We start from the raw sequence: 14030 nt of genomic DNA on the forward strand, positions 1-14030 counted from the left end.
TTAGGAAATGACCATTCAAGAATCTTCATAATGGCATAACCAGACATAAATATACTGTTTTATTTGTTGTCACTGATTTGTTCTGAAGGAAAATAGGTATATGTAAAATTTTATTCCATCTGATAACATTCAGTGACATATCTCACTTTCAAGGGTTTTTTTAATCCCTAAGTTTTAAAGTGCAGTTACTTTATAGCACTGAATTTCTTCAAGTACGTATAAGAAGGCTATCTCTACTGAAAAAACTTAAGTGTACTGTAGTGTAAACGAAAAGGGTGGGCCATTATGTCAGCATGTAACTCCTGAGAGATGTGGTAGAAGAAAATTATTTTTAAACCATGCTACTTCAATATGAGAACACTATTGTATAAGGTAACTATTGTTTTGAATCCTTCACACTACAACCAGGATGTTCCTTTTTTACTGTGGTGGTGTTTTAGTCAACAACTCTGTTCAGACCCTTCTAATGCTTGCTATATTTCTTGCACCATTTTGTAAATTCAATTATTATATACTGTCATTTCAGCAAACCTGTGATCTTGAAAACTTAAAGCCTGAAACAAAGCGATATCTGGAGAAATCTATTCAAGTGGGAAAAAGAAATGGACTCCATCTTCCTAAAGAAGTGCAGAATGTAAATATGGACTGTTAGTTTTTAAGCAAAGGTGGCAAACTGTTGAAGAAATGAAATTTTGGTTGTAGAAATGTACTAAGCATATACTTGAACTTGCTTTTGGACCTACTTAATTATTGCTTTAATTTAAACTGCTTTAGTTCCAGATCCATCCTTTAAACTTCAATCACCTTAAGGTTTTAAAATCAATCTGTCAAACACCCACAGTACTCAGTAGATAGAACTGGTCTTCACCTCTCTTAGCCTTTCAGAGTAAAAGAAGCCTATCTGGATGAGTTTTGTTATATATTCTGATTACAGAGAATATGTAAATAATGCAGATTGCTAGCAAGGAGGCCTCTCAAATATGTTATTTGTGAGTGCAAGCTTTAGCAGTATATATAGTTGTTACAAGAGAAAATTATTTCAATTATTAACTAGTGTTGTAAAATGTCTCCAAGATTTTAGAATATTGACTAAAATAGCTTGAGGTAGCTCAAATGGAGCACAAGCTGCACTGAGAATTTTGGCTCCATTAAGGGAGGATTTATTCAAGCGTATAAAAGCACTTGTCACTTCTGAAAATCATGAAGTAAAATTGTCAACATCTGAGATGCTGACATAATTATTTTTAAATTCTGAGTGATGTATAACAATCTTGATTTATGACCCTTAAATAGACTTCGTAGAAAATAATAATTCTTAATCCATATCCTTCAACTAGTGAGAACAGTTTCATGTGTATTTGCCTTGCTTAAGGATAACTGATGCCTCTGAAGACATTTTGAAATATTTTATAAGGAGACAATAATTGAATTGCATCTAAGTAAAAACTTGACTAATCTAATGTTAGTCTTAGCCAAGTTTTATATCTGGTGTGTATTCTACTGGTGACTACTACCTTTATGTGAACTTGACAGTAAGAGGTAGAGACATCCTATGAGATATATAATAAAATATAAATGTTTTAGATTGGTGAATATGAAGATTTTAAAAAGATTTTTGAATGGTCTTATCTTTTGTGGGTTTTCTGTTCCTTCCGTCATACCTGTACAATTCCAACAGAGTGTTTTTCTCTGGTTTTACATGCATGTTTACTCCCTTGATCTCAGTGATTTAATTGGATTTTTTTTTTCATTTTAAATTGTAATTTAGGCTTTTCAAATAAAAGAAAATACTTGAATGTTAGCACATAATACTGTTCAGAGAACATGTTTGTGTTCAGTCCCCTCTGAGTTGAGAACACATCTGAAATATTGTCAGAGCAATAGCTCTCATTTAGAGTTCATTGCCTGTAATATTGCTGAGGACCAAAAGAAAGAGGGAGGCTGAGGGAGAGTGAAGTATGACACTGTGGTGTGTTACCTGCTCGATGCTGGTATTCACTGTCAGAAAATCTTAAAATGGTTTGGGTTGGAAGGGGCCATAAAGATAATCGATCACATGATCATCACTGATCATCTCTTGGCTAGTAGAAGCTGAAAAGAGTGAGAGACTATTCTTGGAAAGGATAGTAATTGCAAGTTTAATTTTTGTTTTTCTGCTAAGTTCAGTTTATACTCAATACAGGAAATAAAGACAATCAAGAAAAAAATGAGTGAGCTGTGTATAGACTTCAACAAAAACTTGAATGAGGAAAACACGTTTCTTGTATTTTCCAAGGAAGAACTTGGTAAGTACCATGCTTGCTTTGTCCATTTCTTAAACGTTCCAGGAGTAATTGGTTTTGGCTCAGTAAATGATGCCTAGTTCTAGTGAAATTCTGTCTGTTTTCCAGTCTTCTCTCTTTCATTTATAATCCTCCCCTCTGAATTATCCATTCACAGATTTGTGCTTTGCTGAACTGTTTGTCTTGCATCAAGTTAGCGTATCTATCCTACTTTTTTTTTTTTTCATAACTTTACTTCTCTCCGCTTAGTTTCTCAGCTGTCCATTTTCAGGCAATCCCCTGTGTATTGTATTCACTGAAGTTACTAGAAAAACATTTATGTCCTCCAATATGTTTTAGGTACTTCAGTCATTGAAACTGATCTAGAATTAGCATGTGACAGAGAATTTGGAGATTCATTATCTGAGGGCCATGGCATAAAATGCGCTTTAGTAACACCAGAGGGGTTTTTTTATGTCATACTCAGTTTTTATGTGGTAGCCTTAAACAGATTTCTCTTTTGCTCGCAAGGGTTTCCAGTTTTCACTTGGTTGTCATTTGAAATATTTTAGAAAACTGTTGTTAAAAGAGAGATTATATTTCCTGGGAGATTTCTGATGTCAGATTAGATTGCAGCAAAACAAATGCAACAATATCACAAAAAGAGAGGGGAACAGGTAATTCTGGTAAACATTGTTCATTAAATTGTGTTATATAGAAGGTCTTCCTGATGACTTTATTAAGAGTTTAGAGAAGACTGAGGAAGACAAATACAAAATTACTTTGAAGTATCCCCACTATTTTCCTGTTATGAAGAAGTGCTGCATTTCAGAAACTAGACGAAAAATGGAGTCTGCCTTTAACTCAAGATGCAAAGAGGTATGTCTTATATTCACTGTTCTACAGGGTAATGACAGTTGAAAAATGGACCTAGACATTAAAATACTATATTTAATTTCTACAAAACTTACAGTCTGATCTTCAATAGTTCCTTGCTCCAGTTTATTCAGATGTCTAAAGACCTTAGAAGTTGATAATCTGCCTCTGTGTGTGTATGTATCTTAAATTTTCAGTGGTGCTATAAGTAGTAGTAGGTTTCTGATATTTTGCCAGATTTCCCTACAGTGCTCTGCAGCTGCTTACTGGCACTTTGCTTCAGAGAAGGACGTGGGATTGTAGGTTCTGTAGTACTTTGGGATTCTTCAGAGTGAGAGGGCTTATTTAAACATACGTTTTAATTATGAAATACAGGTGATAAAATGTGAAATTAATACATTGCACGCTAATGAGAATTTTAATTAGATGTTTTAAATCCCCACATTTTCAGAAAAGATGTAATTATCTGAAGAATAGCTGTAAACATGCCTTATAGAAAGAAGAAATAATTTCGTAATTAATTTATTTGATACTGATGAGACCAGGCACCTAGATAGGTACAGAAATAATGAAAAAGGAAGAAAAGATACAAGTGTCATTCAGGCAATTTTACCAGCCATTCATTGAGAACAACGGCAGAGTTGAGCTTTTGGAAGTTGGTGTACGAGGTTGGTGAAGGGACTGGAGGGAACTTCTTACAGGGATAGGCTGAGGGAGCTGGGGTTGTTTAGCCTGGAAAAGAGGAAACTCAGGGGAGATCTCATCACTCTCTTCAGCTACCGGAAGGGAGGTTGTAGTCAGGTGGGGGCTGGGCTCTTTTTCCAGGCAACTAGCAGAGGGCATGGCCTCAAGCTGCTCCAGGGGAGGTTTAGGTTGAATATTAGGAAGCACTTCCTTGGGGAGAAGGTGATTAGACACTGGAATGGACTTCCCAGGGAAGTGGTGGAGGCACCATCTCTGGATGTGTTCAAGGAAAGGCTGGATGTGGCACTTAGTGCCGTGGTCTAGCCGATGTAGTGGTGTTAGGTCATAGGCTGGACTTGGTGATCCTGAAGGTCTTCTCCAGCCTTGGTGATTCTGCAGTGGGAAATGTGAAGAGTAAAAGATAAAATAAGACGGCAACAAGAAACGGACACTCTGCAAGTGAGCACACTTAAAGAGATTTGTTGTTGAATCTGTGGGACAATCTTCCAAACTTGTGCTTTGCAAAGAGGGTTTTCAATGAGAAATCTCACTCTCCAGAATTGGAGGTTAACATAGTTACCTTTTCACCTTCTCGAGGATCCTCCACCACATTTTTGGCAGGGCCTGGCATTTTCATGTTTCAGATCTTTCTCCAACTGCTATTGTCAGAGTGGCAAAAGAGGGAAATTGGCAGTCAAGCTTTTAATGTTGGTACAATAGCTTCGCAGTTTGTCTTCACCATTAACAAGCAATGAAGCCTTCTGTCAACCATTTCCCTTTTATCTTGCACATGTAAATGATTAATAAAGGAAATAAACTCTTTGCAACAGTCAAAAAATTGTTATTATCCTAAAAGGAAATGGTATATCTTTTGATTAATTAAAACAGATAAACTCAGAATGACTAGAAAACTAGCTACCTGCAATCAAATGCTGTGACAAAAAAAAACCAAAGAAGATTATATTTCAACTTACATTATTTTATATTTATATCTTTAAGTGTTTAATTTTAAATGTTTGCTGTTTCTTATAATTACAGATAGTATTCAGATAATTTTTTTGATAGTGTGCATTGTCTGGTTTCATTTTAGAAATCTGCCTTCTTTCTTTTTTAGGAGAACGCAAAAATTCTTCAGCAATTGCTTCCACTAAGGGCAAAAGTAGCAGAGCTCCTTGGTTATAATACACATGCCAACTTTGTCCTGGAAGTGAACACTGCAAAGAGCACAGACAATGTAGCAGCCTTCTTAGGTTTGTTCTTATTTATAAATAATCCTTTTTTATTTGGTGACAACACGTCTCCTCAGCCAAGATAAATAGATAATTGGATCACACGCATTCATCATATTAGATAGAAAAGGATCTCAATGTTGCATCTATTCTGGCATCTATTATTTTTTAGACTATAGCTATGCAAATGCAATTGTTCCAAAACAGGGAGTTACAAGATAAAAATCTGAAAATAACTGCTTTGTGACAGCCAGTATAGACAAGCATTTGCAGCTTTCTGTGTCCCAAAATGCAGTTATCCTAATTCAGAACCAGAACAATATGTACAGCCTAAGCAATTTTATCAGTTCAAAAGGCTGTGTCACAGTTGCAGCTTTCTGTTCCTGTAGGTTAGCTGCAATGTTTTTTGTGTCTGTAGCCTTGGTGTCTTTGATAAAACTGCATTAAGTATAATGAAAGATTACAGTATGTGATGATGCAGCTTCCATGAGTGGAATTAAAAAATCAAATCTGGAATGACAGTTTCAGTCTGGAATTCAAAATCCCTCCAATGGAATTCAGTCTGAAAAGAGAGGTATCTTGAGAATTTTGAACTTAACAGTTCCGTTTACAAATTTTTAGTAATTCTGTTGACCTCCATGAGCCCACTCGTGCATAGAGTTAATTTCTACTTTCTGAAATTATGTACTTCCACAGACTAATACATGTTCCTTTATTAATGTGCCCTAACAGCACAAGATTGTATATTGTTATATTCTATAAATAAGCCCTCCAAAATAATTTAGTACAGCAATAGTCTGTTCGGTGGTAGTGGGTTTTTTTGTATTTATACATAAACAGATTCAAATGCACATCTTCCTTCCCCTCTAATTCTGTCACATTTCTCCTGCTAGAATTACCTGATTTTTTTAAGCATACTTAAAGTAGTTTGTACTCTCTTCTGTCCATTATATTTTTCCAATTCTAAATAGGCTTATAAAATACTGTGTTTTTTTAATTTGTTTTGAAGCTGACACGTCATAATTTAGCAGCTGTTGTTATGACTTTAACTTTTTAAGGTATGAGATAATATACTTTTCTATTAATAAATAGGTTTCATTGTCAAAAAGGGAGCATGTTTATCAAATTAATTGTCAGCTTTACTTCTTTTGATATATCCTCAGCTACACACACAACAGTATGATTTGATCTGCTTTGTTCATATATATTTGTGTTTAAATCAATGTTCATACACCAATCTTAAGGCAAGAAAGAAAAACCATTCTGTCCTATGACATATTCTTAATTTAGCACAGCATGAGCTGCAAACAGTATTTCAGCCATGTAAATGCATATAGTGCCTTGCAGTCTACCTAGAAACAGGAGTAAAAATTCCTACATTTTGCACTCTTGATATGAATAGTGAACATTATCCTGAATTCTTAAGGAAGAAAAAGTATCTCATAGTCCAGAAATACTTAAAAGAAAATAAGTACAGTAGGTGCTTTATGCGGGTTTCAGTGAGCTTAAATATTTTATACTCGATATATTGGACTCATAATGCTATGACCTGTCTTGTCAAGGGAAAGTTATATTGGAAGAAATTGGGATCATAGAGATTGATACCCAGTGGCTTTAGTAGTGTAGAAGCTAGCCGTCATATAGGCAAGAACTTTTTACTATCATGTTCTTTTATAGGGCTTTAGCTAGAAGTAATCTGTTTTGAAAGACTTGGAGGTTAAAAAAAGTAGCCTTTGAATTTTGCAGTTGCAGTAACTAATAGTAGTTGTAGTTTGGCTGTTTTTGTGAAAACACATCAAAATAACTGAGATAACATGAGGTAAAATCAAAGACCTCATACGAAAGTGTCTAGTGTTATTTTCCATTTCTATTATCTTTGGAAAAGTCTAAATTTACCAACACCCTCCACAGTACTGCTAGGCCTGAGTGGATTGCTGCAATATTTATAACATGCCTACAATTAAAACTCATTAAGATAAGAAAGCAGACAGTTTGCTTACTGTTAGTCGACAAATGGAAAACTGTATCCACTCTTGGACGTGTTTCAAGTTATGGGTGTATTTTGTAGGAAAACATATTATAGTAAGGAACATAAAAGTTGATTCCAAGGCAATCTCTGTTTCAGATGATTTGAGTAAGAAGCTAAAGCCATTGGTTGAGGAAGAAAGAGAATTCATTCTAGATTTGAAGAAAAAGGAGTGTAAAGAAAGAAACTTTGATTATGATGGAAGAGTCAATGCATGGGATCTTCATTATTATATGACTAAAACAGAAGAGCTGAAGTACTCCATAGATCAAGAAAAGCTGAAGGAATACTTCCCAATTGAGGCTGTTACAGAAGGCTTATTGAATATTTACCAGAAGCTACTGGGACTGGTATTTGAGCAAGTAGAAGGTGCTCATGTTTGGCACGACAGCGTTACTCTTTATACAGTAAAGGATAATTCAACAGGAGAAATGTTAGGACAATTCTATTTGGACCTTTATCCCAGGTAATTATGACTTGGTCTTTTATTTACGTGTTTAAAATGGAATCAGTCTCAGTGGGTTGCAGCTGTGATTGAAATGAAATGCCTTTGGAAATAAGTATTTCTCCCACTGACAGGACTATTAATGTGTTCTTTAGGATGTTCTCTGGACTGTTTTCAGATAGTTCACACTTTTTCTTTTTTTGTAGTACTACTGCATTTCTTGCTTATATTCAGTTTATGAAGTGTTACTACTTGGTTAATTTCCCATAGTGTTGCTGTCTAATCAGTTGCCTATAATTTTTTTGCCTCTATGAACTTTTCTTCCTCCTAACTATAATAGTGTGTTTTAATTTAAGTTGAACTGTTAATCCAGTCATATTGCTATCTGTCAAGTGTTCCTGGTTTCTCTCAGTTCCTTTTTACACTTTATATATGTATTTTGTACCCTGTAGTCCAGACTGCTAAAGAAAATATCAAATAGATTAGCACCAAGAATAGAATCCTGTGGAGCATACCTTGAAGTGTACTGCCAGGTAGCTTCTCAGCTCTCTTTGGAGCTATTAACAGAATCTAGGACAACTGGCTGCCACCAACTAACCGCTGCCAACTGGCCACTGGACACTTCTCTACACTGCCCACTCTCCTCTGGAACAACCCTGCACTGGTCAGCGAATGCTGCTTGCTCAGCACCATGAACAGAATCTTGGGAAGCAGGTGGCTCGGCTCATGGTGTTCTGATTTTTGCAAGAGGAGAGTTTATGTGTATGAGCCACACAATTTTTAAGAGGAAAAATTAACAATGAGATGAAGACAAGTCAGTCAAATGTGAGATATTTTCTAAAAGTAGTGTTAAGCTAATGCAATTTTAAAAAAATAGGAAAGTATAGTTTTAAAAAATTATGTTAAACAAATGCAAATAAAAACTATTAAAAAACCTTTTCTAAAGTTACATTAAACAAATGCTATTTAAAAACATCAAAACACAAGTTTTAGAAGTGAGGTTCAGGACTGCAACCTGAAATGAGCCATTTGTAATGTTTTTATCCCCCTTATCTCAGTGTTAATTTTTCATTTCTCATGTTTGATTGAGTTGCCTTTATCACGGCATTAATTTTTCATGTGATAAGTTATGTGACTTACACATTGGGACTCCCTATACATACAGTTTCCTTAAAAAATTCAGAGCACCATGAGCAGAGATGCCTGCTCCCCAAGGTTCTGTTCATGATGCTGAAGGTGCTTCTGTCACAGGGCTGAACGAGTGTCACCTGCCAACTGAGCACAGTTACCCCAGCCAAGAGTCATCAGCGTAGAAGCCAGTGACCAGTTGGCGAAGGCCAGCTGACCCTTTCCCCAGTTACAGCATCATCTGTGTTATGTCAGAGATTAGGAGACTAGACTGATTTGACAGGACTTATTCTTTGCCAGACCTTTTTGACTGTTTCTCGTTGGTTGGTTGTTGTTTCTTTTTTATAATATTCTTTAGCAATTTATAAATTGGTTGATACCCTTTTTTAATGTAAATTGACTTAAGGCTCCCCTGGGTTAAGAAAATTAGGTGAGTCAACACAATAGCTCATAAATTATTCTTTTTAAGATAGGTACATTATCTTCACCTGTTTGCCTGGTTCCCCTTTTCTGCATGTTATGTTAACTGCTGAAGTTATTTCTTAGTAAAACAATTATGACTTACCTACCCATTTAACTACTCAGGTTTAGAACAAAAAATTAAAAATATTTTTTCTTTGAACTTTTGGATCACATTGAAAATGCAATAAACTGTATTCAGTTGTCTCCTGTAGCACAAGAAAAGATACTGCTTCAGAGGACATAGCCTAGTCCTTCCTATCACAGCAGCAGTTTAAAATAGAATTGACATTCAATGTATATAATTTCAGTACTTGAGTAAAAATCAGATAATTGTAAATGCTGCTGTGAGTCTTAAACTGGTGTGGTTTAAGTATTGGGGTTTTCCTCCTTGTGCTCTTAACAGAATCTTAAACTTAGTAAGTCTTAGAAGTCATGACAAAATGTAATTTCTTTGTGTAAAGCTTTAAAAACACACTGACTAATTTTCCCTGTTTTTGATAAGTCTTCTGCTTTCTGGCGAGCAGGGTTGTAGTTTGAAGGTAGTGTCTGATGTCTTTTCTTACACAGAGAGGGAAAGTATGGGCATGCTGCATGCTTTGGTCTCCAGCCTGGCTGTCTTCTCTCCGATGGCAGCAGAATGATGTCTGTAGCTGCTCTGGTAACCAATTTCACAAAACCAGCGTTAGATCACCCATCATTGCTACGACATGATGAAGTAAAGACTTACTTCCATGAATTTGGTCATGTAATGCATCAAATATGTGCACAGGTTAGTGACATTTCAATTCCAGTGTAAGACATTTCTTTTGCCACTGTCTAAATGCAAGACATAAGCCTATTCTGGTGGTTTCCAATTTTAGTAAAGTGCATATGCAATTTTTTTGTTATTTTTAAAAGTTGCAGGGAGGTGGGGGTTTTTGTTTCTAATATTATTTAAAATTACAGCAATTAATTCACCTTCTTAAGAAAAATGTTTATGTAAGAACATATACTTTTGCATTTGCACTATGCAGGTACCTGTGATGACCAAATAGATCCATGTGTAAGGTGAAGAAGGTGCTCAATGATGGCTTCTGTTAAAGCTGTCAGAGGGCTTCTTACTACATATAGTAGCATGATAGATATTAGAACAACAAAAAAATTGATTGCTGTACCTGGAAATGAAAATTATTTGTGACTCCAGATCACCTCCAGCATTTTGGCCTTTGATACTCTTGAGAGCTATCTCTCTTGACATCAAAACCATAAAACAAGTCTTGCCTGTGCACTTGTGTTTTCAGCTCACTTATCTGACAGACACATTTCTCACAGTGACCTAAAACAGTGAAAGATAGTCTGCAGATTTTGCGTAATTATGTCAATGAAGCTGTAAAAATGCTGGCTTCATTTGTACATACATGTAAAATTGATTCTACCAGATGATAAACTTATTACTGGCCTAATGAAAGTTTTGTTTCAGAATAAAGTCTCAGTATTCATTCCACCAAAATTTGCATAATTATGTACAAATCCAGACTTCGTGTAGCACTGCTTTACTCTTCTTTATAAACAAATACCAAAGAATAAAATCAGATAAATATGATATACATTAGATTTTAATTCTTGACCTTGATCCTAGAGACTAGGACTAGGTCATAGAAACCAATGTATTATATATTATATGTGTGTGTGTCTGTCTATCTATCTATCTATCTATCTATCTATCTATCTATCTATCTATCTATCTATCTATCTATCTATCTATCTATCTATCTTCTCACCTCTGTGCCTGGCAAGGTCATGGAGCAGATCCTGCTGGAAAGTCTGCTAAGGCACGTGGAAAATGAAGAGGTGATTGGTGACAGCCAACATGGCTTCACTAAGGGCAGGTCATGCCTGACCAATCTGGTGGCCTTCTACAACAAGGCTACAAAGATGGTGGATGGTGGCAGAGCAACTGATCTCATCTGCCTGGATTTGTGCAAGGTGTTTGACACCGTCCCACATGACATCCTGGTCTCCAAACTGACAAGGCATGGATTTGACAGATGGACCACTTGCTGAATAAGAGATTGGCTGGATGGCTGTACCCAGAGAGTTGTGGTCAATGGCTCAATGTCCAAATGGAGACAGGTGATGAGTGGTGTCCCTCAGGGACCAGTGCTGTTTAACATCTTTGTTGGAGACACGGACAGTGGGATTGAGTGTAACCTCAGCAAGTTTGCTGATCTGATACCAAGCTGTGTGGTGTGGTTGACACTGAAGAGGGAAGGGAGGCCATCCAGAGGGACCTTGACAGGCTGGAGAGGTGGGCCAGTGCCAACCTCATGAAGTTCAACAAGGACAAGTGCAAGGTCCTGCACCTGGGTCGGTGCAACCCCAGGCACAAATGCAGGCTGAGGGGAGAATGGCTGGAGAACAGTCCTGAGGAGAAGGACTTGGGGATGGTGGTAGATGAGAAGCTCGACATGAGCCACCAGTGTGTGCTGGAGCCCAGAGAGCCAAACACATCCTGGACTGCATCAAAAGAAGTGTGGCCAGCAGGGCCAGGGAGAGTATTCTGCCCCTCTGCTCTGGTCAGACGCCACCTGGAATTCTGTGTACAGTTTTGGAGCCCTCAGCACAGGAAAGACATGGAGCTGTTGGAGAGGGTCCAGAGAAGGGCCACCAAGATGATCAAAGGGCTGGAGCACCTCTGCTGTGAAGACAGGCTGAGAGAGTTGGGGCTGTTCAGCTTGGAGAAGAGAAGTCTCCAGGGAGACCTTATAGCAGCCTTCCAGTACTTGAAAGGCGCCTAAAGGAAAGCTGGGGAGGTGCTTTTCATCAGAGAAGATAGTGATAGGACAAGGGGTAATGGTTTTAATCTGAGAGAGGGGAGATTTAGGTTAGATATTAGGACAAAATTCTTCTCTCTCAGGGTGGTGAGGACCTGGAATGGGTTGCCCAGGGAGGTTGTTGATGCCCCATCCCTGGAGGTTTTTAAGGCCAGGTTGGATGAGACTTTGTGCAACCTGGTCTAGTGGTAGGGTTCCCTGCTCATGGCTGGGGGCTTGGAACTTGATGATCTTTGAGGTCCCTTCCAACCTTAATGGTTCTATGATTCTATGATTTGATAATCTTTACGCTAAGATACTTGTTTCTAAGCTCAAAAATTGAGAAATAAAAGCTGTTCTCTCTTTGAAACTACCTATCATGTGTTTATAAATGAGACACATTCAACATAGGTACAAAAGTGACCACAACATTTTGATAACCAGTTAAGATGTGCCTGGATGTTTTAGAGCCCCTTCTGGGCAGCCCATGCCAGCAATTCCAAAGCGTATGTACTTCACTTGTTGTGGAATTGCACAGAGGTCAGGGAGACCTGCTGTCTAGTTGCCTTTCCCACTTCTGTGGTGGTTTCTGTGTGCATAGCAACTACACTTATTGCTGTTGCATTTATGTAAATTATTACTTGCACACCTGCAAATAACTTGCAAGTCCCACATGAGAACATCCTGTCCTCTGGGATTTGTGTTTGCAAAGCACTGTCTTGTTTCATATGATGATTTGTTTAAATGTCCTGTATTATACATGCTTGGGTTTTTTGGAACCCTCCAAGAAACTAAATTCAAAAGCCAGTATCCCTGTGGGCATTTATTCCCCAATGGAGGATGGAACCTAAGAATATCTACAGCTCTTAGAGAGGACATTTGGGAAACTGAGAATTTTGTTTTTCTTTTAGCACTTGAAATGTCCTGTTAGAATGTTGCTCAGAAGGGAAGAACAATAAAATTGGGTTGACAAGAGGAGGTAGACTTATTACAGGACATGTTTGTAGTGAGACCAAATAATTTCCGTTGGTATTTGAACAACTGTTTTTCAAAAGTGACTCTTTTTAGAAATGTTTTGGGTTTGGAATGTATTTTAATGAAGATTTTTAACTGTACAAAACCTTCCTTTAAAATTAGTGTCCTGGGAGGCCTTTATAAGCAAGAAGTGTTTGACAGGCATTGAAGTGAAAAATAAAAATCTCTAATGTGCTTGCTTTCAAAAGGAAAATTTTTCTGTCAATCACTGAGTGTCATATTTGGAAACGTTTCACTGGTAAAGTAGCTAAGATTCCTTTATTTCAGGATTCCTTTATTTACGGGCTTAAAACCTTGTGCTATATGTTAACCAACCATGTGCCTTATGAAATAAGACAGGACAAAGCTTAGTAAGATAAGTTGGTCAAGTAAAATCTTTGAATTGGTGCATAAACTGTAATACAATAGATTAGAAACGTGTAATTTGAGTTCATTATTTTACTTTGGGGAAATATAACAAAATGTTATAACAATTTACAAATTATATTGTCACAAGATTGGAAGGAAATATTTGTATTACTCTCATAACCCGAAAGGTAAAAATCAATATTAAAATCAATATTAAGAAAACTACTGAGTAATCTGTTTTGTTGCTTGGTAATAGTCTTATATCTGAATTTTTTTAAGCCTTGATTTAAACTTGGGTTTTTTAATTATTATTATGGACCTGTTCAAATTACTCATTTGAAATTTTGGGATCTGAAAGTTTATATTCTGCTAGAAATCCTGGCTTCTATTTTCATTTAATATAATGGCTTTTCCTTTCAGACTGATTTTGCTAGGTTCAGTGGAACTAATGTGGAAACAGACTTTGTAGAGGTACCTTCACAAATGTTTGAGAACTGGGTGTGGGAAAAAGAACCACTACAGCAGATGTCAAGACATTATAAAGATGAGAGCCATGTTGGAGACACACTTCTGGAAAAACTTGCTGCCTCTAGACTGGCTAATACAGGTATCTCTCTGCCCTCTCTCCCCACAGTATATTTATAAAAATATATAATTTTAAAAATTGGTGGGCAACATTGAAGATAAACATAACCAGACTATCACATTTCTTCTCTGTGTACACTTAATGCTGTTTTTCTAGCT

The 14030-nt window shown here is 36.8% G+C and overlaps 1 protein-coding gene across 4 annotated transcripts in view; it reads left to right on the forward strand.

Moving 5' to 3' along the window:
• NLN (neurolysin) overlaps positions 1–14030 on the forward strand; it is a 43191-nt gene that overhangs the window by 19576 nt on the left and 9585 nt on the right. For all 4 annotated transcript variants that reach the window (XM_051642635.1, XM_051642634.1, XM_051642637.1 and 1 more), the window contains exons 4-10: positions 527–634; positions 2183–2285; positions 2980–3140; positions 4936–5071; positions 7176–7542; positions 9679–9880; positions 13707–13893. In XM_051642635.1, the coding sequence (XP_051498595.1) occupies positions 527–634; positions 2183–2285; positions 2980–3140; positions 4936–5071; positions 7176–7542; positions 9679–9880; positions 13707–13893 (1264 nt within the window). The remainder of the gene's footprint in view (positions 1–526; positions 635–2182; positions 2286–2979; positions 3141–4935; positions 5072–7175; positions 7543–9678; positions 9881–13706; positions 13894–14030) is intronic.

Source organism: Apus apus, chromosome Z, assembly GCF_020740795.1.
Source record: "Apus apus isolate bApuApu2 chromosome Z, bApuApu2.pri.cur, whole genome shotgun sequence".
In the NCBI taxonomy this organism is placed as follows: Eukaryota; Metazoa; Chordata; class Aves; order Apodiformes; family Apodidae; genus Apus; species Apus apus.